Genomic DNA, 27,554 nt, shown 5'->3' with positions numbered 1-27,554 from the left:
CTTTGTTCACTGTGTGCCCCACCCCCATCCCCAGGGGTACAGGCTTCCTTGCCAGGGACCAGGTGTTAGGCATGGGGCACTGGGCGCCAAGAAGGAGAAAAAACAATCTTAAAATACCCCTATGCCTTCCCATTGTGGAAATTCAGAATCATGTGTTTCAGCAGGACCTATGAGGTCAACCTGCCAACATCTATAAGTAGACACCAAGCCTTTCCCTGAGCACTCTGAATGACAGGGAGCTCAATGTCTTAGCGGGACAATGTGGGGGCTTGGGGACAAAGTGAGGGGCACATAAGGGTCTTTCGTGCTTATTGGCTTTCGTATGGGATGCTCAAGGCCCATTATATGGATCAAGGCCCATTTGTTATAAAAGGTGAGATTCCACATAAGGATACAGCTCTCAAGGCCTGTCCAGGTCCCTTGTCTCTGCCTCTCTTACTATGTGTCTTCTCTATCTTCCTGCTTCTCTCTGCACACCTCTGTCCTCTGGCTCCCACATACCCCCAAATGTCTGCCACGACTCCCGAGCCTCCATGACCTCACTGCTCTGCTCCTCATGGTTCACTGGCTCAGTCTCTCAACACCCTAATTTCGAATGCCTAGCAAGCTCATCTCATTGGTCCATCTTGCTTCAGGTTTCCTCTCCTAGTCCAATCAGCTTTACCAATGTGGGTCACATGGTTCACAGCTAGTAAGCAATGGTCTGAGGGGTCAGGGGGGATAAAGTGACTCTTCATGAGCTATGCTCTCCCTGAAACCCAGACGTGCCTGCTCCTTTCCAGGATAGGCAAACTTCACTGCCCCCCACCCCACCCAGTCCACACAGCCAGTCCAGAAGGAGGTCAGTGCAACAGTGTGCTGGTAAATGTTGAATATCTGGCTCTCTGAGGAGGGGAGAGCCCTAATTTGTAGTGTCTGCCCATTTCTATGGTGTAGACACTCCCATGATGGCTGATTTAAAAGAAAAAAAAATAATGTTTATTTATTTTTGAGAGAAAGAGAGAGCACAAGCAGAGGAGGCACAGAGAGAGGGAGACACAGAACTCGAGGTAGGCTCTAGGCTCCGAGCTGTTAACGCAGAACCCTATGCGGGGCTCGAACTCGCAAAATGCAAGATCTTGGCCTGAGCCAAAGTCGGATGCTTAACCATTATGGCTGATTTTTAAAAAATCTTTTTTTTTCAATGTTTATTTATTTTGAGAAAGAGAGAGAGAGAGAGAGACAGCATGAGTGGGGGAGGAGCAGAGAGAGGAGACACAGAGTTTGAAACAGGCTCCAGGCTCTGAGCTGTCAGCACAGAGCCCCATGTGGGGCTTGAACTTGTGAGCTGCAAGATCATGACTTGAGCTGAAGTTGGACGCTTAACCGACTGAGCCACCCAGGCGCCCCCGTTATGGCTGATTTTAAGCTACCAACACGATGTCACAAAACATGAAGTTGAGGAGAGAAACACAGTAGCAATACCATTATATAATAGTCCCACTACATACCTACAAATATGCAAATTTCCTCCAAAGCATGAATAGTAGTGGCATGGAATTAGGAAAGGATGAGTTTTGAGCATTGTGTTTGTTCTTAATATAATTTGCATATTTATATAATTTAATTTTTAATTTTGTAATGCAATCAGCTTGCAAGATTTCTGAAACTATAACCATTGGGTCTCATGAGCCAGTATGAACAGGCTCCAGGACACTGGGTCAGAACTTTCCTCTGGAGTGAACAATTGAGGGTGGGAATTTGAGTAGATAAAGAGATGGGGTGGAGGGGGGTTGCTGACTGCCTGGTAGGCAATTATCTGTTCCTCATTTTGCTTCCTCCTGCCCTCAACCAACATCAGGTGTTCTAGGTAACCTAAGAGAGATGCCACAAATACAGGTCAGTTGAATTGAATGGACTGTGATGTCAACACCCCAGACAGAGCTGCTCAGCTGGCCGGGACTGCAGGTGAAGGAATCAAAGAATGAGGAGGAAGTTTTCCATAACTGGAGGTAAACACAGATTTCAATGCACAGTGAAAACACAGGCAGGGATTCATTGGCAGGGGATGCCAGAAATGCAGAGGGACCTGACCTCTGAGGTCTCCAGCCAGGTGTTTCCAGAACCTGGGTATTTCCAAGGTTTTACCCCTGACCTTCTGATTCAGAATCTCCCAAGGCGGAGCTCAGGAATTGCCTGGTGAGTTTTGCAGGAGAGCAGACTGGTGTGGTAGTTAGTAGCTCAGGCTGGGGGGTCTTCAGGTTAGGACTTGGGCTGTGCGTCTAGCTGTGTGACTTTGGGGAAGTTACATAACTGCTCTGAGCCTCAGCTTCCAAATGCGGATAATGTTGCAGGGATTAAATGAGACCATGGGCATAAAGTGTCCTGGTCAGGAGGTGGTGAGGATCCCAAAAATGGCAGGTGTGACTATTTAGGTCACACTGCTAGATGGTAGCAGACCCCAGGCGTCCCGGTACTGTTTAAACATAGCAGAGAGGATCCGAACATAGCTAGAGACCCCAAAATAGAAGGTGCTTTGATATCCTGAAAGTAAAAAACTTTGATCTTAGGTTAGGAATTACAAAACCTGAGGGCATTTGGTCTTAGCTGTGCTACTTCCTCAAAGAGTTTTAGATTCATGGTAGCAGATTGTTGTCTGTACCCCACGTCCCAACCCCTCTGCCCACCTCGGGTGTCGGCGCAGCCGTAGTGCACAGCCCCATGCACACGGCCCAAGTGTTTCCTCAGCATGCCTTGCTGCTCCTCTGCTTTTCCACCTCAGAGCTTTCTCTAAAGACTGGCAGAAGCATAGCTCAGGGCAAGCCCACCCTGTGTCCCCGTTATCTACTGCTGTGTGACAAACCACCCCAACACTTAGAGGCTTAAAACACCACCAATCATTTATTTGCTTGTGATTATGCAGTGTGGGGGGATGGCTGGGCTCTGTTCCACGTGGCTCCAGCAGGGGCTGGAGTGTCCAAGATGGCCCCTCAGCTGGGCAGATTCTCTGTCCCCGTGGCTTCTCCACATGGCTAGTTTGGTTCTTCACAGCACCGGGTCTCCAGGTAGATTTCTCACATTTCGGCTGGCTTCTCCAAGAGCACAAAGTGGAAGCTGCCGGGCCTCTTAACAGGTAGGTTCAGAAAGCACAGAAGGTCGTTTCCTCAGTGTTCCATTGATCAAAATCGTCCTAACCACGTGCAAAGGGAATAGACTCCACCTCTTGCTGGGGGAGTGGCCAGGTCCCTTTGCCAACCGGTATGTGGGATGGGAGACACTGTCCGGGGATCTTTGGACAGTGCGGTCTGCCACATCCAGCCTGTGTGGGAGGAAGGTGGGGGTTAATGCCCCTGGGGTCAGCCTCAAGCAAAGGGGGTGGGAATGGGTGGATACATGGGTGGATACATGTCCCCCCTTCAGAGGGACAGTTCTGAGGTGTATTGGACAGGTTTTTCAGGAGATCCCAGCAGGTTTGAACCCCAATCTCCCACAGTAGAACTAGCTGAACCACTCAACAATGCCCTCTTTATTGCCTTTTGCTCTTTCCCCATCTTCATCTCCCCTCCCTTTCTGCTGCTTCCTCCAACCATCTCCCGGTTCTGCTCTGAGGCCTCTGGGAAACCAAACCAAGATTCTCCGTTTCCTCACTTAAAAAAAGCCCCTTAAATTGGGCTGTAAAATATCGCACCTGGCTCCCAGGGCTGTTGCACAATCCCACAGGAACCCATGTGAAAGGGCTTTGTAAACTAGGCAGCTGGCAACCGAGGTGAGGGGTCACTGTGAGCAGAGGCATTCCCCCGAGAAGCACAGGGACTTGGGGCGAAGGCCCAGTCCCCTGGGTCATCAATGAGTGGTGGCTGGGGCCGCCGTGGGGATGACGAGGCATGAGGGCAGACAGGTGTGGGGAAATGCAAAAGGGGGGTGTGGACAAATAAGGGGTGTTGTGTCCGCATCCTGCGTGGCAGACTGAGGTGACCTGGCACAGTTGAGTGACTCACCGGGCCACCACAGCCTGGGACAAGGTCCCTCAAGATCATCCACCGACAAGCCGAGACTCGCCCTTGTGGGAAAAGACCTGCCTCCTGATTTGGCTTCTACCCCAGGAGGAGAAACTGAATTACCACTGGGAGGGTTCAGCACCCTGGTTCATTCACCCCTCCTTGCAGTAAACGCCAGAAAAACTGAGCCCTTCTTTGTGCCGGGTCCTGAGGTAAGGATCCAAAGGTGTACAAGCCACTCCTGGCTGTCTCTGGGCTCCCCGTCAGGGGCCGGGTGCGGGAGACTAGGAGACAGGCCCTGAGAGTGGGCTTGTCGAGAGAGGTGCTCTGGGCACAGAGGAAAAACATCTGAGCCAGAACCAAGAAGGGGGGCAAGTAACTGCGGAACTCTTCCCTGAGAAACCGATGTCCCCCTTTAATCCAGACCTTAGGACTCAGTCGGGAGAGAGGAAGGGCATATCCCCGAAACAGTGTGGACAGAGACGGAGGGGGGGGGGGTCTGGCTCATTTGAGAAACTGTTCTATGGCTGGAGCCCAGAAAGAGGTGGGGGTGGGTGGAGGAGGAGGAGGCTGGAGAGAGAGGTGCACGAAAGAGGAGTGGGAGCCCAGAGGAGTTTCAGACAGGACAGAAAGGGGGTCAGATTTGACTTCAGGGTTCTCCCTGCTGGTGGCAGTGCCAGTCGGGTGGAAGAGGGTCTGTATTAGAGGCAAGATGAAAAGAGCCTTGAGGGATACGGACGTCAGTACCAAGCACAGGCCGTGAAAAATAGCCAGAAATTAGAACAAAGGGAATGAGTCTATAGGCTCCATGAATGCAAGGGGGGGGGGGGAGCTTGTCCATTTTATACACTGTAGTTTTCTAAGTGTCTGGTACATAGTAGGTGCTCAATAAACATTCAGATGAATGTGAGTCCAGGCAATGAAGGTGGAGAGCACAGTGCCAGTTCACTACTAGGGCAGGAGGGCTTCTGGGAGGGAGCAGGAGAGGGCCAGGGGTTGGGGCTGCTGGGAGTGGGTCCACTGAGTGGGAGGGTCTGCCTCAGAACCCCGTGGACCTCCAGGGTTGAGCAGTGCACCCCATGAACGTACTGGTCTCTTTATCAGGGTCTCACTGACCCAGGTTCTGAATCTGGTGTCAACAAGGGATTTCCCTGTCAGAGGCTTCTCCCGACCATCCCAGGCAGCTCACAATGACAGGGTGACAGGAAACCTCACCACACTCCTCCCCACGTGGCACCCTGCCTCTGCTCTTGATCCTCAGCAACTTGGGGCCTCCCAGGCCCCACCCTCTGCTCCAGCTGTTGCCACCTTCCTGTTTCTAGACCTTTTACTCAGAAAGCTCCTGACTAATCTTAGCCACAGTGGCCCAAGGCCACACCTCCACCCCAGGCTTCCATTTGTGCTTCTGTTTGTGCGAAGCTGTGCCGGGTAAAGTCAGACTCTGAGCCTTCATCTGCTTAGCTGCAAGTGGGGTCAAATAACCTGTGCCATGGGGATGCTCCGAGGTATATAAAGGTAGCACTTAGCGTGATGGAATTGTTACCTTGAAGCTGAACGGTGTTAAGCAAAGCCAGAGAATCTTGGACATGTGTGTGGGGGTTGGGGCGGTGCAGGCAAGGAGAGGGAGAGGGGTGGAGAGATGTTTTGGGAGAGGTAGGGATGCTATCAAGTAGTTCTAGAACCGGTGGTATTGTAAACACCTATGACCCTCTGTGAACACATCCATGCCTTCGTGAAAAACGTGGCTCACCCTGAAACCACAGAACTTTACATGTTTCCCAACAGACGCAAACGTTTAACTAATGTCCTGTGTGGTGCTGCTTTAGGGGGCCCCAGAATCATAGAAGCTGACAGATCCTTTCGTTAAATGGGTTCAGACATGCCCAGCTGAGCCTGGTCAGTCCTTCCTCCACGTTCTTTCTAGCCCCCGGTGCCCACCCCTCGAACTCCAGGCTGGTCCCACCTTCCTGAGACAGGAGCCCTTTCAGGGACGTCAGTCGCCACAAAAGCACAGGCTTGCTTCCTCCTCCCATCGCGGTGGCTGGGGAACAGACCCAGGAGCGCGGCTGCATGGGTTTGAATCCAGGCTCACCATCCATTGAGATCTTGCCCGAGTCACCTCTCTGTACCTGTTTCCTCGCCGGTAAAACAGCATGTACACCTACCGCACAGGGCTGCTGCACCATCAAAGGAGCTCATTCACAGAGGGGTATAAAGCACCAGAACAGTGCCTGGCAGACTGCTGACAGTTTGCCAAGATCCCCCCACCTCTCTCCCCTGGCTCCTGACTCCTTCCTGGTTCTAGGACACTTTCTGCAAGGCTCCTCCCCAATCCTCATTCAGACCTGTTAACTGTCACCTCCTCCTAGAAGCCTGCCCTGACTACCCCATCTTAAGTAACCTGCCCCTCCACCCCCCCTCACCTCTTTCCTTTTCCTCTCCCTTCCAGAACACTCCCCCCAGTAGTCAACGAGACCCTCCCACTGTCCTCAGTTCACCGAGCCCCCAATCCTCCCAGACTGCCCCCACACCTTGCCCCTGCCCAGCACCCGCTCCCACCCCACCCCTGACATAGCACACACCAGACTGGCCTGTCCATCTCAGGCTTTATTGTAAAAAGGTTAAAATAAATTACATTTGACATCATTGCCAGTATGTACACACAGTGTGATTCCAGGACAGCCAGGGACACCCCGGCAAGGTGGGGCAAGGAAACGAAAATGAACTCATTAAAACATTCACAGAAACACCGAAGGCCACTCCTTCTCACCCAGTTGCCCAGCCAGCATAGCCCTGGGTCACGGGATGAATGCGGGTGTGGACACGCAGGCCCATCACCGTCTTCACATGTTGGGGGGTGGGGTCCAGCCCCACAATACTGGGCGGGGGGCTGAGAGAGTGTTTGGGCCAAGGGTGATCACTCACCTCCTGGCTGGCCTCAGGTGCCTGTGACAGATGCCTCTCCCCCAAATGTGCTGCTCACGCGTTTATGGGTACCTTGGCGCCCTCTCCACGTGGGGACTCTTGACAGCATGACCTTGGCTGAGGTCACCAAGAAAGGCCCAGCTGAGTTGGGGGTAGAAGGGTGAACATGTAACATCCCAGTCATTGGGACCCTGCTCGTTCACCTCCTCTCCCCTCTGGCTCTGAAGCCAACAGGTGCCAGGTATATAAAAACAGCAGTTTATTTAAAAATAACAGAATGCGCAGGGCAGAGAGGGCCGGCCCTCAGGTGTGCATCACAGAGAACTTTGCCGGCCCCTCATCAGAGAGGGTCTGTGCACAGTTTCACATTATCTTTTGCTCCCCCTGTCCCCAGTCCTTTCTTTCTTAAACACACTTACACACACGCACACACAAATGGTAAACCGTGGCTGTAGGAAGGAGCCGATTCACATATTTGGCCATTCCCACTTGTAAGCCAAGAGCAACTTACCTCCTCCCCCTGCTCCCCCTCCCCTCCACCACCACGGGGCCAGGAGGGCCAGGGAGCCATGAGGTCCTTGTTCTGGGCACAGGGGATGAGGAGCCAGCCAGACGGGGAGGCTGGGGCCAGAGGTGAGCTTACTCCTGCAGCTCCCTGGCTACTGCCACCCTCTTCCCCCAACGTTCCTGGGAAGAGAGAAAGCCGACGTCTGTCACTGCTTGGCCAAAGGGTGTCTGCATCGGGGAACTGGGCTCTGGGTTGGGGCGGGGGGGGGGGGGGGGCTTGGTCCGAGCACAGTGACAAGACCCTGGGCCACACTCAGAGCTTGCTCCCAGGCCCTTATATCAGAGGAGTGTTTCAGCACCTGCCCAGTATCTCCTCTCTCCCTTCCCCTGGGTGCCTCTTCCCTACTGAGATTGCAGTAGAGGCCTGACAGGCAGACGAGGAGGGCCTGGGGGATGGTCACACATGTGCCCCACACAGGGCCCTGCTACTGCTGAAGAGCTGAAATGCTCAGCACCCCCAACACCACAGCTGTGCCTCCTTCAAAGGCAGGACCCGGGTCTCACAATGCCCTCCCCTGCCTCTTTTCTGAAATACCTGACTCAGTGCTGGGCTCACAGGAGCTCATTAACACTGGTGAACTCAAACAGCCAAGGCCCCCGGCCTAAGAGAACCGTGTGACATTTTCAACCGAATGACGCATGAAGACCCATGCAGGTGCAGGCCTCCTTGAGGGTCACCTGCCAGCCCACACAGGTCACTGAACCATCAAAATTACCAGCCATGCTCAGGACAGATGCCTCCCACTGCCAGGGTGCCCATTCAACCGGAGAACAGAGGCCCTGTCCTAGGCACATGCTATGTTTGCCAGTAGCATCTAGCTGCAGGGGATGGAAGGTGAGGAAGGCCCCTGGCCCCCCACTCCCAGTTCCAGGGCTGCCCCCCACCAGGGGCCAGAGTAGGACGCCCTAGGATGAGGGAAACGGAAGCCATCGAAGGTGGGGTGGGGAGCCGGCCCTGCCTCACGTGCCTCTGGGGCAGTCTGACTTATTATACTCGTTCACAAGCTGTTCGTAAGGCACGGAGAGTTCAGACTCGGTGCTGGTGAAGGTGGACTCATCAGACGAGGGGAACTCGCCCAGGTTCAGGGGCACTTCGGCCTCGGCCCCCTCCTGGGGCCTCTCCTCCCCTGCCAGGTTGTCCTCTATCGAGGACTTGGACGTCTCTTCATCTGAGAGGCCGGCTTCCTCATTTGTAAAGGTGATGTTGACATTCTGGAAGATGAGTGGGTGGTAGTCCTGGGCATCCCATGGCTCCCCCTCCTCGCTGATTCGATCCAACTGGTTAATGAACACTTCAGGGGTCAGGGAGCCATCCTTGGGGGGCCCCGCCCCAACCTCCTCACTGAGGGGCCGTGACACATGGCCTTTGTTCCTTAGCGTCTGAGACACCTCTTCTAAGCTGGGCACCCGGTTCTTGGAGTAAACCACCAGGGGGGCCAGGGAGGTGGGGAGGGCTGGCAGCCCACCCCCCTGAGGCCCCAGCCCCACTGCTGGGACCCTCTCCCCAGTCCCGTTCGTCTTCATTCCCTTCTTCCCGATCTGCTTGATGAGGTCATTGTAGGTCTCCTCCTTTTTGGACAGAAAACTGAAGATGTTGATGTCTTTGGACGCTGTGCTCCCAGCTATCTGTAGGGCCTTTTTGGAGTGTGGAGAGCTCTCAAAGGACTCCTTCCTCCGCCGCCGCCTTTTCTTGATGGCCTTATGGACCTCCACAAACATGCTCACCTTCCAGTTGACAAAGAGGGACAGCCAGGCCAGCCCCAGGTAGATCCAGAGCTCCACAAAGTAGCGGTACAGGGCATGGTAGTTGGCGCTGGGGTTCACACCTGCGGACAGGACAGGAAACCCAGGTCAGAAGAGCGTCGGCAGGGACCTGGAGACACGTTAAGGCCAAAGCCGTGTTCTCTGAGAGCAGGCACAGTGTCAGAACACAGAATGGGATGCACAGTGAGAGGAAGGACTAGAAACTGGACTGTCCTGTCATCCTGATGGTTCAGTCACTCATGTCCCCACCTTAGTCCCTAATCTGCCTGAGCCTCAATTCAACTGTCAAAAGTCGGGAGAGTGGTTCCCTAGGGCAAGGTAGGTTCAAAGGCCAAGGTATTGGGGAGGCTATTAACACAGCCAACATGCAGATCAGGAGAGAGTTCATGAAGGTTTGCCATTCGATGATTCGTTGTACCACATCTAGCAGTTCTGTACACTTCTGGGGTGTGTATGTTCTGCTTCAGTTAAAACCAGGATGGAAATTACATGAGACAGTAGCTGGCATCTCCACTGCTGGGGATGGACCCACTGGCTTAATATGCATGGGGCTGGGGGTCGGGCCAAGAGGTCCATATGCACTGGCCTCAGCAGGAACTATTCTGGACAGCCTTGATTCTCCTTCAGGGGGGTCTGGTTGCCCCTGACTTCCTGTTTCTGCCCTCTTCAGACTGGCTCTTCCCATGGTCTGGAGGGCTCTGCCTACTCCACATCCTCCTCCTCAGAGGCCAGGCTCTTGACACCTGCTCCAGGCAGTCCTCCCGGGTCATCCTACACAGCTCTGATTGAGTTCCTACACTCCAGGATTATTTGAGATTTTCAACTTTCGCTTCTAGGCATATTGATCTGTATTATTAGGTATCTTGCCACTCCCCCCCCCAATTGGGAGCAACTTGGAAAAGGGACTAGGGGAAGGGGGCTTCCTCCAGAGTGGGGGTCCTGCAGGGCAAGGCCTATACTACCCTCATCAAATCAGGTCCCTGAAGACAGGTGCTGTGTCTGCCTGGCAGATAAGAGGTGTTTTTGAGGGATGCTATCAACTTTGCTCAGGGCTCTTGGTCACAAGATGACAACCAGGGACATGCTAACATTGCTGGGTCCTAGCCTCCGCACACATATGATTTTCTACCACCCTATTAGGTAGGTGCTATTTTTTTAAATCCATTTTACAGATAAGGAAACTGAGGCAGAGGTTTGGAGTCATGCTGGAGCTGAGAAAGGATGACTAAATACACCCTACTTTCCCAGGACAAAGGCTTCTCTTGCCTGTCCAGGGTCCCTTAGACAATGACAGGACTGTGCCTCCATCTAAATTTATCTACCAAGACAGCAGGCCCTGATCTGCCGAGGTCAGTAGAGTGTTCAGGCATCTTTCCTGTTCCTCCCACCACTCAGCCACCCACCCCTGCCCCACCCCCGCCCTAGCATTCTGAGTCTCCCTTTACAATGAAGCAGAAGGGTAAGTGACCTGCTCCTGCCCCCTAGGAAGGGGGCGGGGGGAGACCAGAGGCCCCTGGAGCAAGGTAGGGGTCAGCTGGGCAGGGCAGCAGGCATCAAGGGAAGAAACGCTGGGTCAATGCAGCCAAACAGGGGCAAGAAGGTGAAGGGCCAAGATGCTGTGCAGGCCACAAGCACAAGTCCGTGAGAGGTTGGAGCCAAAGAATTTTATCACCTGCTGGATTAAGTAGGGGAGGAGTGGGAGGGGAATGTCCCAGCCCCAGGGGGTGGGGCAGCTTAGGAGAAGGCCTCTCTTGTCTTTAAACTGCCTGTGGCAAGAGCAAAGTTTCGGGCCTGTGAGCCAAGCCTCTAGAACAGCACCCTCCGCTCCTCTGACAGATGGAAGCCGGCAGCTCTGTAACAGGAAGGGGGTTCCTGGCTTGGCTTTAGGGCTTTCTGGGTCACAGGCACAAACCCCGCAGGGGCCAGGCCCTACCCAGAGCCCCTAGTGAACCTAGGCCCAGGAGACAGGGGAGAACAGAGGGAGAGGAAGCAGCAAAAGCCAGGACCCAAGAAAGACAGGGAAACAGAAGAGGCTTCTGCATTTACTCCTCTTGCATCAGGCAGGGAGGGATAAGGACCCCTTTCTGGGGGGTGGGGGGGCTGCCCAGGACACTGAACACCTACTGGGGCCCCAGTAAAGATCAGCTGAATTGCAGGTGGAGGAGAAGCAGACAAAGAGAAGGCAAGGAGGCAGACGCAAGGGGAAAAGGGCAGGACTCACCGGCCACGAAGTCACCAAAGCCGATGGTGGAGATAGTGATGAAGGAGTAGTAGAGGCCCTCGATGTAGTCCCACTCCTCAGTCACCATGAACACGAAGGGCGGGATCACCAGGTGGACCAGGACGCCCCACACAATGAAGATGGCTGTGCAAGTGATCTGCGCCTTCCGCTGACGGGGTGGTGGGGAGACCAAGTCAGACCATGGCGGAGATGGGAAGCCCAGCAGGGGCACCCAGGAGGCCACGGAGCAGGCTTACCACCCAGGAGAGGGCAAGCAGCATCGCTCCCGGCCTCACTCACAGGACAGGGGGCCCTGGGACTGCCCTCTTGCCATCTGCCCTGGCACCTCTGCTCATTCTTGGTCTTCCCCATCCTCCCGTCCGTCCCCTGCCAGGGTCCCCCCAGTGCTTCCTGGCACCTAGGGTTTGGAGACATACCAGGCTCACGCCTCTCCTGGTGAGGAACTGGCCCAGCCTCTTGGCACGTCCCCCGAAGAACTTGCCCAGGGCGCTGATCCACGTCAGGCAGAGTGGCACCCCGAAGAGACCATAGAAGACACAGAAGAGGCGCCCAGCAGGGGTCTTGGGGGCCACATTGCCATAGCCTGAGGAAGGAGAGGAGAGTGAGGCACAGAGAGCCACAGCAGGGGTGACAGACCCAGATCCAGCGTTGGCCCCTGCCTCTATCACGTACCCATACCCACATCCACATACCCACATTCCCTAAGATCACTTGATATTGATCTAACATCAGGACTTAAGAAATGAAACTTCACTTGATCACACTACGGTCATGAGCATTTACAGAGCAAGTGTGATAGCATGGGCTATGTCTCCTCCATCAGATTGGGAGCTCCCTGGTGGACAAAGCTTTCACCATTAGTAAACCTTCCACTAGTCCATATGGCACCACTGTGCAAATTACAAACAGCCTTCTCTGGGGAGACACCCCGGGGGCACCGTGGTAGACCATTCTTAATCCCTCCCTTTCCTGTGCAAGCCTGTGCTGCTGCTCATGGCAGGCTGGCATCTAATCCCCTCCCTTGGAATCTGGACATCAGTGTCTGGCTTGACCGGAGAATGCAGCGCAGGTGATGCCCGGTGGGCTAGGTCTAAGAAGCCCTCTTATTTCTCCCCGTGACGTCCTACAATGCTCACTTTGGGGATTCTCCTTCTTGGAACCCAGCTGCCATACTGTGAGCTGCCCAAGCCAGTGCATTTTCACCCCTAGCCGTGCTCTCAGCCAGCAGCCAGTGTCAACTATCAAATGTGCAGTGGACGAAGCCGTCCTGGATGTCTAGCCAGTAGTGCTTTCGGCTGACTCCAGTCTCACAAGGACTGCCTCCGCCATTACATACCTCAAGCAAGAACCAACCAGCTGAACCCAGGCAACACACAGAATGGCAAAAGCGAATAATAAGCTGTGTTTTAAGCCACTAACCTCTGGGGTGGTCGGTTATGAAGCCACAGAATATCAGAATACCCAGCCTGGTAGGCAAGCATGGGCTGGGGTTTGTGCAGTGAGCAACCTGTTCAACCTCCTGCATGGCCCTGGCTATTGGGCTGTGTCGTTTCTGCTCCAAGAGCCCAGGTGAGGACTCCTGGAAAACAATCTCCCAAGCGTGGCCCATCACCAACGACTGACTAAATGCCTAGGAAAGTGTTAAAAGAGCACAATGCAACAAGGCCATGGGACCAGAGCTGGATTTTTACAAGGTTCCGTGGAGCTAGGGCATGGCAGTGGCTATCCTGAAGGTCCCAGAAGACTTACCAATGGTAGTGATGACTGTAGCTGCAAAAATCATTGCATTGGGCCAATTCCAGTTGTTGAAGGTCTGATTCCCTGTAATGGCCACTCCCTGTCCTGCAGCATCAGATACTACCTAAAAAGAGAGACACAGACTGACTCTTAATGCTTTCTAAGTGACAGCACTGTACATAACTCCGTAAGCATTCGTAATCATCACAATAATAAGGTGGCAGTTACTGTCTCCAATTTATTAGGTGATGAAATATTTTATAAAGGATCAGAGAGGTTAAGTGATGTGCCCATGGTCACACAGCTGGTCAAGCAGTCTGTCTCTAAAGTCCATTCTCTCACTGAGCCAGTGCTTCTCAACCTTACTAGTGTGCACCAGCATCACCCAGAGAGCTTGTCAAATACAGACTGATGGGCCCCACCTCCAGAGTTTGATTCAGTGGGTCTGGGAAGGGGGTCTGAGAATCTGCATTTCAAATGAGTTTCCAGGTGATGCTGGTGGTAGTGGTCCAGAGTCCACACTTAGAGAGCTACTGTGCTAGGCTATTCTGCCTCGAAGAAGGCACATGTGATTCAGACATGCAGGAGGATGCCTACACCCTACCCAGCCCTCCACAGAGAAGCGTTCTACTGCAGGATAGACCTGGGAGGGACCCCCATATACCCTTCACCTCAGCTCAGGGCTCTCTTGGATCTGTTGTCTCGGGTGTATGAATCAGCTAGCTTCCTTTTCCCCATGCTTGGGACTCTACCCTCTTCCCCTACAGACTCCCCATTCCTTCCCTTCTCTGGCTCCCTCTCTCTGCCCTGGGCCAAGCAATTTCAAGGTCTGGTCCAGGACAGATCATCAAAGGTGGTGTGCACATTTCAAGGTGACTCAAAATCCTGCTACCAGTCCCCACAGGGCTCCCAGCAACTGTGGGCAGCAGGTGAGAGGCCACCTGGGGAAGTCCACTGGTGGCCCCAGAAGAAGTCTTATCTATTCCAGGAACACTGATAGCTGCCAAACCTGTTCTGGCCGACCACAGACTGCCTCTAGCCCTTCCTTCAGTCCTGCCACCATTCACCCCAACTTGCAGATGACAGGGTGTGGACCCCAGAAGGAGGCTCACAGAAGGGCCCAGCATTTAAACCTGGGAGGTTCCAGTTCTGCCCCCAAAGAGGGCCCCAGGTGGGCCACCCAATCCAGAGACCGGGAACTCAGCCAAATTCCCTATAAGCCTCAAGCCTGGGACCGAGGGGAGGCAGAAGAAGAGCGAGGCAGACGGAAAGCCCAGAGTTGTAACCCACCACAGTGTGACTGAAGTCCGGTGGGAAACCAGGGAGGGGCTGGGGCTGTTGAGAAGGAATGAGCAGTTGGGAGCAGCAGCAGGCCCGTGTAAACGGATCTGCAGATCCCATGAAGAATTTTCCATGATGACATGCCCGTCTGACAGGCCATCAAACCACACCACTCACTGCCCTGCCTCCTCACGGCGCTTCCAGAGCATCTCTCTGCAGGCCGTGCAGTGGCAAAGCAGAAAGGCCGCAGGCTGCCTGCAACCCTTTGCTCAGAGAGCTGGCTGTCTAGCCAGCAGGGCCCCCTCCACGTGAGAGTACCAGCGCATTCAGATCCTAAGGGGCCAACAGGTCCATCCGAACGGTTTTCTCAGAAATTAAACCTACGTCCGAAGCAGGAGAATGTAGCAGGGTCCCGTGTCTTAATGTCAAACAGATGGCGGCTCCCTTTGGCCCCAGCCTTTGTTGTAGAGCGGAAAGGGCAAAGCGTAATTGCCGGGGAGCTCAGCCTGACAGATGAAAAGAACGCTTAAGTAGGAATTGCACCACTGGCAGGGAGCGATGCCATCAGGGCGCCATCTCTGCTCATCCCCGTGGAGTCTCGGGAACACGAAAACTGTCCCTATTCTCGCACAAACAAAAGGGGTGGGTTCTAGACACTCAAACCAGAACTCTTACAGATGTCTAAATGGGGACAGCAGCAAGTTTGGCACAATCAGAAGAGGAACTGGTGGGTACCAGAAGCTAGCACAGGTTCATCAAGAATGAGTCACGCTCAGCTAAGTGCATCTCCCGCTCCAAAGGGGTTGCAAACCCTTGAAGTTGGGTGGAATGCAGTAAATCTAGATTTCAACAAGGCAGCCGAACAGATGAGCTTAAAGATATTCATGTGGACAAGACAGAGAAATGTAGGGCAGAGCTGGGATTAATTTGGATCCCTTTAAAGGCAGATAAACAGCCAAGAGGTCTTGATCTTTATCGACCTGGCCTGAGGTCTCCATGATCATGCCAAAGGCCTGGCCTCTTCGATATTTTAATCAACAACACAGAAAACACATACATAGATGGCTGCCCAGTCTCCTCTGCAAAGGATGCAAAACTGCGGACAAGGCCAGGGTGGGAAGATAGTTATTAACACACTGCAATGGCAGTCTGGAACTCAAAAATCATCTGGACTGGAAAAATGGGCCCAAACTAACAAGATATGACCATCTTTTAAGTTTTTCATGTCATACACTTTGGGTTAGAAAAGGCCAGTATAGGCGTGAAATGAGAAGTCCTTGGGTTTCAGCTGACCACAAACTAACAAACACGAGGGTGGCTGCTGAAAGAAAAGTCAACACAATCTCAGACAGTGTCAACATCTTATCTATCGAGGGCTGGGTCACACATGGGGAACTCTGTTCCACTGTGGGTGCCTGACCTCACATGATCTATTACCCAAGGAAGAGGAGAGTGGCTTTTTTGGATAGTGAGCTACCTCAGAATGGACTGCTCTTGGCAGTAATCCACTTCTGATAATAGAAAGTGTTGAGAGCAAGGGTGACCACAGCACATCAGGGATGCTGATGGTGTGACTGGAAACAAGGGTTCCCAACTGGGCGGGAGCACCTTCTGGAAGTGTCTGGAAATGCTGCCTAAGTGGGGAGTGTTATCTTGCCAGCCACTGTTCCAGGCACCATGGACAGCACATTGAGGAGACAGAGTCCCTGTTGCCCCCCCCATCTATTCTAGTGGGGGATGGGGCTAGATGTCCAGCGACTCACAAGACAGCCCAACCCACAATGCCAACACTGCTTCCTCTGAGGAACACTGGCTTTCCAAAGGCAATCTGTGATTTGGGAATCATTAGTAAGTACTAAGGAGACACCAAACATAAGAGTGGCAAAACAGGGGTGTCTGAGTGGCTCAGTCGGTTGAGCATCCAACTCTTAGTTTTGGCTCAGGTCATCTAGGGTCATGGGATGGAGCCCCACACACTGGGTTCCATGCTTTGTAGAGCCTGCTTGAGATTCTCTTTCTCTCTCTCTGCCCCTCTCCTTTACTCATGCTCTCTCCCTCTCTCTCTCTCTCAAAAAAAAAAATTAATTAATTTAAAAAAAAAAACAGTGTCAAACAGGGTAACCAAAGAGGGCATTATGGTTGGGAGCTCTGCAGCAGAAAAACTGGGTTTCCTGCTTTCCCTCTGCCAATCCTATGCCCTTTGGGGCATAGCCTTGCAGCCTCGGCCTCCAGCCCTGGGTTATCAGGGAGCCACAGCCCCAAGCACTTTCCCCAAGACCTCCATTATCTCTCCATAGTCACCCAGAGAGGGGCAGCGAAGGGGGCATTCTGAGGCTCCCAATGTCCCCAGGGCTAGTAGCACCACTAGCCCTTACAGCAATCCAATGGTGGCAGTTCTGCCCACTGGTGAGGTCACGAAACAGGCTGAGAGAGGTTACACGTGGCTGGGCTAGGTTCTGGTTACAAGTCAGTGGGACTCCCCCTCCCCTCTTCTCTGTTCTACCGGCCCCTAGGCACCCCCAGCACTCCTTGCTGTTGCCTCCTCTCTGCCCACGGCCACCAAGCAGCTGGCCTGAGAATCAGCTTGGGTCCATCACAATGCTGGAGTGGGAAGAAGGCTATTAGTGCTGCTGAGTGGCAAACACCCCTTGCTGGGGTGTATATACACATATTACCTAACTGGTTGTTCCTGTGACCCTGCCAGGTGTCCCTCGACAGGTGGGGGAAGTGAGGCTTGGGGGAGGGGCAGAAGTCCAGATGTGGACTTGGGGGCCTGCTTCCTGTTCCCACCATGTACAGCTGTGGCTCTGGCAGGGGCAACTCCATGGTGATGGTCAGGGTCGTACCGAATGCAGGAGGCAGTCTCCCAGAACAAAGGGCCTGACCCAAGATCCAGGCCATCCCTGGGTTAGGGAGAGTGGCACGGGGGAGCCAGGCTGACACCACGATGGACGTGGCGTACTGTCCCCAGGGTTAGGCAAACAGCTCTAGCAGGAGGAGGTGGCCCCTGTTCACTCACAGGATTCTTTAACTTGGCTCCCTAATTCACACAAGACAATATTTTCATTTTCCACATGACCCTGGAGAGTGATGGGAGAAGGGATACTGCACACAGCCCGGGCCTAGCTCTTGTTTGGGGAAGGGATCGAGCTCCCTTCTGGGTCTCCCCCCCTAACAAAGCAGCTGTGATTTACTGAGGGCTTACTATGCACTGATGCACTGAGTATTGTGCTAACACTTTACTGCCTTTAGCTTACTTAATGAGGACAGAATCCTGCTGGGAAGATACGTAATTTTTTCCATTTTGCAAATGAAAGTGTAAGGCTTGGAGAGGTTAACTAAGTAGCCTAAGGTCAGAATGCTAAAAGCACGAAGCCAGGAGAGCCCTGGCTAGACGTGGTTATCCTGCCCCCCTTCCCACAGAGGCCACAGGAAGGAGGCCAGTGCATACTTCCACCCGTTCGCACCAGCTGAAAAAACAGTGCCCTAAAACCAGTCCATCCACTCTGACCCGAGCTCAGCATTCTAGCCCGGCCTCCAGGGAGGCCACATGCCCTTGCCTTGGCTGCAGGCAACCAGCTGCCCTGACCCCACCCTCCTGAGCTCTCGCTGTCCGAGAAATACGGTTCCCGTACAGCTCCTCATCCCCCGGGATCTGGGGTTTCCCAGGCAGAGGCAGCTGCCAGGCCTCCCCTTCCTGGAGAGATTCATCCTGCTGAGCGGGCCAGTTCCAGGGCTCGGGACACGAAGCCCACCTTCACACACAGGCAGGTGGGGCTGAGAGCCAGCCGGCTTGCCCCTCGAGCACCCTCCTGCGGTGGGGTGGGGATGGCAGCTATCTGGCGCTCACGGAGCTACTCCCCACCTGGCCTCCAGCTCCCAGGCAGACTCAGGGGTGGATCACAGAGCTCTTTCCCACTATGCAGGACGCAGCCTTAAGGCTCCCCGCTGAGGCCAGCCTCCACTGGACCCACACACCGCTGGAGGCCCGCAGGCCGAGAGTCCTTTACCAGACCCTGGCTGCGGTTCCATTTCAGGCGCTGGGGGCCTCTGGCCTGGAAGGTGAAATAAAGCTGCCGGCCACACAGGCATGGTGCTCAGCACAGGGTAGAAAGGACTTTTATCATCCGCCTGGCCCTCCCAGCCCCCTTGTGAGGGGGGCACAGTCTATTAATCCTTATTTAACAGATTAGAACAGTTGATATCTGGATAGCAGTGGATTTTGAGAGGTTATATGATTGACACCAACCAAGCCCTTTAAATCACTCAGCTCCCTGAATCTTTACAAGCCTAAAGCGCAGGTGCTGTTGCCCCCAATTACAGATGAGGACAATGAGGCTAATTAAGTAAGTGGCCCAAGGTCACACAGCTTGTCTGTGGTGGAGCTGAGGAGTGAACTCAGGCGGTCTGGCTCTTAACGCCCCCACCCCATGCTACCTACAGATGGGGAGAGGGGAGCAGGGGATTCAGGGTGGGCTTCTTAGCTACAAGGACTGGAGCCAGGTCTCTGAAACACAACTTCCCAAGCAAATTCGAGAGAAATCTGCAGGAATGCAGACTCCCCTAGAACATAAGCTCCATGAGGACAGGACTTTTGTTTTCTTTTCTACTGCTGTATTCCCAGAACCTAGGACACTGCCTGGCACGTCGAAGGTGCTGGTTACATGGGTGAGTAAATGATCTTCAATGAGTGTATATTCTCTGGCCTGGACTGACTCATCCCCCAGGGGTCTCCCTTCAACACCTTCCCAGTATTGCTCTGCAGCTGGGTTTCAACTAAATTCAGCAGCAACAAGGTGGAGGCCTGAACCCGGCAAGAGAGAGGGAAGCAGAGTCAGACCCCAGCAAGAGCGGGGGCTGGCAGGGCCAAGGGCTGGCTGCAGACACCACTGAAACCACCAGCCTCCAGCTGGCACTGACGGTGGGGTGAAGGGCAGTGATTGCTAGACTCTGAGAGGGGGCAGAGGGCTGGGGAAGGGGTGAGGTGCGGGAGACAGATGAAAGCCCCCTCGGCCAAGGCCAGGATGGCAGAGCTGGGAGAGTCCCTGGGGAGACTGAAGGACTGTCCTTTCTGCAGGAAGGGGAGGCAGTCCCCTTTGGAAACTGTCCTGGGGGCAGCAGGTGAGCAGAGAGAGGAGAGGGAAGATAGAAGTGAACCCTGGTAGAAACACTTACTAGCAGGCTCTCTGTGGCTCAGCCTTCATGTCGGGAGGGAGAGGGCTCCCAATGGCTGACATCAAGTCTCTTGGTAAATAACTTAGCCTATCAGCCTCAGTTTCTCCATGTGCTAAGAATAACCCGTCTCCTGAACATATGCTTTTTGCGTGCAGGACATCATCGTAAGCACTGAATAAACGCACCTGCAATCTGCACTGTGACTTGTCATGTGGGTCCGTGAGGAAACCAAACCCTAAGAGGATCTGAGACCCGGGGGAAAGACCCCTCATCCCCAACGTTAAATCAAAGGGCAAGGGGTTAACTTCCCTGCACCTGGAGGACAGGCCTGGGTGAGAACAGGCGACACTGACCCCAAGCTCCCTCACACCTGCAGCCTTTTCCCACCTCTTCCTATTCTAACAGTGAAAGCTTCCTTTGTCAGTCTGAGCAGTCAGTCGGCTTCCTCAGGGCACAGGGGGACTTCTCCAACACCAAGGGGGACCAAAACAACTCACAAGGGGGACGGGATCAGCTGCAGCCAGAGAACCTGGGGAACGCGGGTGTGTGTTAAAGCTCTCCCTGGCAGGGGAAACAGAGGCTCGCCCAAGATGCCCTGTTCCATCCCTCAGAAGGCTCATCTCTCCTGATCTCTGCCACCCAGAGGCTCCCAGTCATCCTGACCAGTTTCCTAAGCAGCCAAGCAAGGCAAGCAGACTGTGGGAAGGTGTGAGTTGGGGGTGAGAAACATGCCACACACTGCGACCCCCACTGTGCCCGCCAGGAGGGGCTGAGGCTGGGGCCTAGGCAGCCTGTCTGAACCCTGGCCCCAGCTCCCTGCCCAGCTGCCCCCGGACTCACAGCACCCACCTACCACCCAGCCCCTGCTGGCCTCTCCCTGCGTGTCCCTGTCTGTCCATATGTCCATCTAGTCTAACAACCCCTCTGAACAGGGGGCTGGGGCGGGGGGGGGGGGGGGAGTGGAGGCCCAGGGGGAGTGTTGTGAACAGGACTGACATCAAGTGGAGATTAGTAAACCTATCTCAGGCACTTTCCAAGCAAGTATTTGCAGTATGGACTTGTTTACAACAATGTTTATCAAATCCTTTAACACCTGAACTAATGAACAGATAAAGGGAGGAGGGAGGGGGACCCCAGAGCCTGTGTGGGGACTCCCTAGAGCAGTTTGAGAAACGGGAGTGGGGATGTGGGGGGCTAGTGGGGAACGGCTCGTCTGTCCAGCTGCGGGCCAGTCCTCCATCAGACAGTCCTTTCTGGGACTGCTGGCAGAGTGAAAGTGCCCCGGCCGGAAGGTGAGCACCTGTTAACTATCTTATTCCTAAAACCAATTAGAGAGTGGAAGACTAAAGTTAAGCCCTCGATTATCTCCATCCTCTGTCCCTCTGCACCGCTCAGACTGACTTGACTTCTCAAGCTTTCCCTAACTGGGGATGGCGGAGAGGGTGCTGGGCTTGTTTTTAGATGAGGAAACTGAGGCTCAGGGGCCTTAGATACCACACAGTCATTGAGGCAGTGGCTCTCAGTCCAGGCTGCCCAACACAACCCCCTCCCGGGGTGGGGCGCGGGGTGGGGAACGTTAAATAACTACAGTGCCTGGGCCCCCCGGCAAGTGTTCTGTGTAGTTGACCTGGGTAGTGAACAAACCCCACGGGGGATTCTGACGTGCAGACACTCACTGCCTAGTGTGGGGTGATGGGTGTGGATGCCAGGCTCCAAGCCTTCACCTCCCTGCCCCTGGGCATTCTCACTGGCCTCTCCCCTCAGCCCAGGTGACCAGGGTGTGGCTGGGAAGGCAGGCGCACCTTATGAACGGGGTACTGGCGAGGGCCAGGCGGTGCCACCCTGATACCTGTGCCAGCTGCAGGCCCTATCACTCCCGGGGAAGAAGCAGGTGTCTGTGGCAGGTGCAGGGACCCAAGGGGGCAGGGCCACACCGCATCTCAGTTGAGACCAGACCTCAGCTATTGTGGTATGGACTTTGTTAACTTCTTTTTTGCTTATCTGTAACTTTCAGATTTGTGCCAGTGCCCACCCATAGAGTATTTATTATGTTTTTAGAGGAAAGAAGGAAAGATGAATTGTTGGACACGTGGCTGGAACGCTAGGTTGGTAGGCTAGGCAATAGGGCTGAGGACCCAGGTCCAGCTCTACTTTGCCAGCCACTTGCTGAGATCTTCCTGGAACCCTGGACCTCTGTCCACTTCCTTCTCTGTAAAATGAAGAGGTTGGTCTAGGACTCCCGGGGTCCCCCTGCCTGTACAATGCATAATTTCCTCTGCCCAGAATCATGACTTCTGGGCCCAGTTCAGCACTTCCCAAATCCCCAATCCACAGCACATTTGAGAAGATACATTTTCATTCTCGAGACTCAGTTCACTGGCCACCAGCTCCAGCTCCTCCTGAGCCCCCAGCAAGTCAGGTCACCCACGTCAGGAGTGAGCCCTGCTCCTCGATCACGCTTCCTCTTCCTCGTGTCCCCTGGGGGATGCAGGACTGCGGGACGGAGAAGGCACCTCACTGCGTCTACTTCTCTTTGGTCCTTAATGTGCCAGTGCTGGTCTGGGCTGCCCTCCCTCAGCCCAGGTGTCTCGGGCGGGGCTGTGTACAGAACACAGCACAGGCCCCTGCAGTGTTGGTCACACCTACAGAAACCCGCACAACCTCATTAGGCAAAGTGGCAAGTGGTACACCACCATGTCCTCAAGGCACACTTCAGGGGTCACCATACTACTGCTTAACCGGGACTGTGCGTAGAGATGGTCCCGGGGGACAGATTGGGAAAGTACTCCTGCCGGGGTCCTGCCCTCGGGGAATCGGCCAGCAATGGTCTGGGGCACGGAACTAAGATGATTAAATCTGCCCCGGGTGACTCTACTATTATAAGCGGCCAATTTCAAAGCCACTGCCCCAGACCTAAACTGTCCTCCCTCCCGAGGCCAGCCCCGCCCCTTGAGCCAGTGCAGCAGGCCGTGGAAGCATGGCTGTCCTCCAGCCCACCTTTGGGCTTCCCCTCCTGCACCCTCCCAGGCCATCTCTCAGCAGCCTCTGCGGAGCTCAGAAGCACCACTGGATCTCACGCTCCAAGGGGCAAGCCCATGCCAGAGGGGAGTACGTTTTCAACAGAAATCTCTGGGTTTCCGATTTTCTCAGGCCCGGGAGCCCTGTTTGTACTCGGGAGGGACAATAAAAACAAGGCAGGTGACCCTGCCCCCATTGTTCTGGTAACCCCCCAGCAGCTGGGGGCCCCCTCCCGTGAGAGCTGAGCCCAGGGCAGAGCTTTGCAGGGACTGGCTGACCTGGGAAGGCTGCAGGCTTGGCTAAAGCAAACAGTGAGGGCTGCTGGGGTCTGGGCTCAGGATGGGGCGTCAGCAAGTGTTCTCAGGCACTGGAAGGCTCAGCAGACACACTGGACTGGAAATCCCAGTGTGTGCAGACATAGGGGACCTCGCCAGCCCAGCTCGGGGTCTCCCGGCACTGCTGCCTGAGAGCACTTCCTCCCACCCGAACACACACACAAGGTGATCCTCTGGAGCCATGTTCCCCAAATCCACCTCCTGCTTCATCTTCTTAAGGACCCAGGGCAGGTGGGATGTCCAGGGACACCTAAATGACAAGAGGGATATCCTTTATGCACCTCAGCTTCTCTGCCCAACAATTCACACCCACTGCCCTGCCCGGGGTGACCATGGCCCGGCCATGTCATGTCCTGTGCTGCTACCATCAATTCCTGATCTGGGATGCTGGGGCCTGGGGCCTGGGTTCATGACTTGGCCTCTTCCCTGCCACCAGAATCCAAATTCTGGGAGTGTCGGACATCTCTCTGCCTTCCCAGATGTAGAGAAAATTGTTCGGCCAGGACCCCTCAAGCATGCCAGGTGGGCAGAACAGTCCCCTGTTCTGGGATGGGGACACTTGGGAGTGAAAGTGCCCCACACAGGGTTCAGCTTCTGGCTCATCCTTTCCATACAAGCCAGCAAACCTCTCTGGGCCCCAGCCAGCAGCTCTAACAACGAGGCCCAGGAAAAACATGGAGCTGGCACTCCCCTCCTTCTCACTTGAACCCACGATCGTCAGGCACCTCTCACACCTAGAACTCCTGTGGCCCTAATCTCATTCAAGGCCAAGACCCTGGAGGGAAGGGAGGCAAAATGGATATTCCTATTCCCATTTTGTAGGTAAGAAAATCAATCAGAGGGGGCTAGTGACGTGGTCGAAGTCACACAGCAAGCTGATTGCAAAGCACAGAGCAGAACCGACCAGAAGCCCCTGACTCTCCATTGAGGCTCCTTTCCGCCAAACAACCAGACCATCCATTGCCCATCCCGGGACTGGGTTGACAAATGCCAACCAGAGCGGAGCAGGGAAGGGGACAGCAGACAGGTAGGCAAAGGTAACAGATGACACAGAGCTACGAAAGCGTTGTGCAGATCTAGTTTTGATATTATTTAGGGGATGAGCCTATGCTTACACTCCCCATCTCCAACTCCCAGGATGCTTCTTAGATCCACCCGGACCTTGTGGTGGGGTGGAAGGTGCAAACTCGGAAGTCACCCTCCACGCAAGATTTCTAAAAACAGCCCTCGAGCAGCCACAAAGGAGGCCACAGGAACCGCTGACCTGCTATCTCCCCGTCCAGGGCTGACGACCTGACCTGATTCACCATCAGCCTAGCTGCCCCACTCCCACCACCTTGCTTCCGGTCCTCCAGAGCTCAGGTCTGCACGCTGGCCTGCACAACACAAACCGGGATGGCCAAGCCACTTCAAAATCACAAACGTCATGTTTGGGACCCTCCACAAACAGCCCGGGGATGAGCAGGAAAGGCCTGGGCTCTGAAACAGACGTGCCTGGGTGTCCACCACTCACCAGCAGGTCACCGGGGACAAGTCCTCTCCCCTCTCCGAGCTTCACTTTCCGCACCTGGCAAGCAGCGGTACCAAGACTGCATCGGGTTGGGGTGCACCTTACATGAAACAATGCATGGCTTGGTGTTGGGCATACACGGTGTGCCCCCAAAACAGGTACTGGGTAGAAAAGTGAACATGGGAAACACAAGGGTGATGGGGGGGGCGGGGGGATGCCTGCTGGATGGGGCCTCCAGAGCTGCAATGAGAGAGCTGGGCTGGCTGCCAACGGCAGTGCCCTCCTTTCCGGCTACCACCGCCTGGAAGACCAGGGCTGGGGACACTACTTATGGCCACAGCCTGTTTATCTCCCCCAAGATAGAAGGCAGACTTCACTCATCCCTTATTCCTAGAACGGAAACTGGCACCAGTAAATACTCAGTATTAATGAATAACTGAGTCTCCAAGACAGATGCCTTTCCTAATCACACCTTCCAGTACACAAAGTTGGGTGCCAGTGCAGTTGATGTGGGTTCTGGCTCCGCTGGGTAAGGTGGGCAGTCCTGGTAGGTGAGGGCAGCCCGCATTGATGGCTCTGTTGTTTCTCTGCCCCAGTGCCTCTCCCCTGCCTCACCCCGCCCCACCCCACCCCACCTGTCTGCAAGGCCAAAGCCCCCAGAGGTCCTAGCCCCGATGAGTCAGCTTCCCTGCAGACTTTGGAACCATCAGGATTTCAGAGGAAGGAGGCACGTGGGTGGGGAAGGGGGGGAGCCCAGGAGGCTCGTCAGGGTTGAGAGCCCCAGGTCTTCCCATGCATGTCCTTGCTTTCCTGCTCCCCCAGCAGTTGGAAGGACACTCTGTTCCAAGAAGCTCTCTTAAACCCTGGAGGCTGCTGGTCGTGTTCCTCTGGACAGCCCTGGTCTCCCTTGCTGGGATGCTGAGGACATGGTTCCCCTCCGCCGACACCCCCACACTCCTGCCTCCATGGTATAAAACCTGTCCCTGATCCCTGCCTCGGTCATGCCTTCTGGTTACACCCATGCCCCTTGAGAGGAGGGCTGTGGCTGACATCACCCACCTCTTGTCTTGCAGACCACCCCAGACCATAGGCAAACTCTCCCCCACCTAGGGGCCTCGAGAGCGGCCCCTCCACCTGCTCCTTCCTCCTTTCCCTCTCGCTTCACCCTGGCTGGTGGCTCTGGGTAATAAGTAACTACCCATCCTTGAAGGCTGGGGTTCTGATGATAAGGAATTATTAAGCTTACCCATTTACTGCAATTTGTTTAAGATGACTAGATGGTTAAACTGTAAACCCCTTCACTAATTTAAAAACAAACAAACAAAAAAAAAACAACAACAAAAAGAAGCCCACAGGGGTCGTAGGGAGTGGTATTAATTCTGCATGAGGGGTAGACAGCTGAGTTTCTCCACTCCTGTGGAGTAACCCTCCCGCCTGTTTATTGCAACCCCCCACCCTGCACCCAATCCTGGCCCCGCTGTGTCCAAGCATGATCCCACCCCATACCTCTCCACAAAGCCCCCTGCAGGATTCTCCTGCAGGCCAACCACCTGTCATAAAATCCTTCCTTATTGTCTGACTCTAGCCTAAATCCCTCCGGCTGCACTCCAAGCCCATTTCCTTTGGTTCAGTCTCCAGCTGGAGACGGACAACAGCTGGCCTCCATCCTCCCTGGAATAAATTGTACAAGAAACTACCGGCAAAGTAGCACAGGCATTTTGGGATGGATGGTACTCTTTGCCCGGCAGGGGGCGGGGGGGGGGGGGAATGTGCTTCTGCCTTATGGGCCCCCAAAGCCCAGATCAAATCCCACCAGAAGGCTGAGTCACGATCAGAGACAAGGGTCAAGACCACAATGCCCGACTGTCATGAAAATCCCTGGGCGGGATGCAAAGGGAGTCCCATCCTGAAGGGCGGATCCCCCACTCCCCAGACTGCCACAGATTTCACTGGTCATTCCACCAGGGGCGCTGGCCCCCAAGGCCCCATTTGGAGATGACAGAAATAAGACATAAACTGGCTCCCCAGTTTGGGAAAGGAAATGGGAGCCAGATATATGTAACCAGGGCCCCCCGGTCACGGGCTGCTAATACCACCCTTACCCAGGTAGGTCATGACAGGAGAAGGGCAGAACAGGCACAGCCACCTCAGCCTTTTCCATCACGCAGGGACGGTCCCTGGCCCACCTCCCATCCCCAGCCAACTGGGGCGTGGACGTGACCAGGGTGAAGAAACACTGAGGCATTTTGTGCTGAAGGTATGGAAAAGTACAGCCAGGCCCTCCTAGCTAGGGACCAGGGACAGGCCTGGTGACAGGAAATGGAAACTCTCTGGATGGCACAGGAGGAGAGTCATGTCTGTAAGACAGCCCCGTTGCAAAACCCACGAAGCAGAAAGTATCAGGACCATGGCTCGCTCACTCTTTCTCTCTCTCTCTCTTCTTTACGAGGGCTGGGATTTTAAGCAACAGCATTTTTCAAGTCTGCTTAACCCCCTAACTCCCACCCAAGGGCTGGCGGCTCTCAATCTTCTTAGCAGAGAGCAGGAACTGTCAGTGCATGGGCCCGCACAGGGTCAGCTATTCTCCAGCCCCAGAAGTCATGGCCTCCATTTCTTCACTTGTAAAACGGGAAGAACATTGCCTCCCCCTCCCCCCACACCCCCAACTCTCAGGGCTATGGATCCAAAGGCTCGATGGATGTGAATATGAAGGACATGAAGTAGGGGCACAGGCAAAGCCAGAGATGCCCCTGACTTAAAACTTGTGGTTTCTAAACGCCTCGTGCTGTTGGGATAGGCTTTCTTTCAGCCTCCTGGTGCATTGTGTGTGGCCAGGGAAGGCTCAAGGACAGGAAGGTACATGGCACGAGATTTCCAAGTCACCCAGGGGTCATGCAGGAGAGCGAAATCCGCTCCTCACGTGGCTGCATCCTGTCCCCCTGTGGAACTCAGTTTCCCACGAGAACACTGCATGGCAGCTGGGACGGCCACTTCTCAGGCTCGTCCTGGGAGGTCCATTTACC

At 54.5% G+C, this 27,554-nt stretch overlaps 1 protein-coding gene across 1 annotated transcript in view; it reads right to left on the bottom strand.

The window, feature by feature from the left end:
* Positions 1–6,564: 6,564 nt before the first annotated feature.
* KCNK5 (potassium two pore domain channel subfamily K member 5) overlaps positions 6,565–27,554 on the bottom strand; it is a 37,956-nt gene continuing 16,966 nt past the window's right edge. The window contains exons 2-5 of the mRNA XM_047102654.1: positions 13,225–13,336; positions 11,892–12,058; positions 11,455–11,623; positions 6,565–9,295 (exon numbers count right to left, since the gene is read on the bottom strand). Of these exons, the coding sequence (XP_046958610.1) occupies positions 8,430–9,295; positions 11,455–11,623; positions 11,892–12,058; positions 13,225–13,336 (1,314 nt within the window). The 3' untranslated portion in view covers positions 6,565–8,429. The remainder of the gene's footprint in view (positions 9,296–11,454; positions 11,624–11,891; positions 12,059–13,224; positions 13,337–27,554) is intronic.

Source organism: Lynx rufus, unplaced genomic scaffold, assembly GCF_022079265.1.
Source record: "Lynx rufus isolate CCGP_SWC_20201006 ecotype Redwood Valley unplaced genomic scaffold, mLynRuf1.p SCAF_6, whole genome shotgun sequence".
In the NCBI taxonomy this organism is placed as follows: Eukaryota; Metazoa; Chordata; class Mammalia; order Carnivora; family Felidae; genus Lynx; species Lynx rufus.
This window is presented reverse-complemented; position numbering and strand designations above follow the sequence as displayed.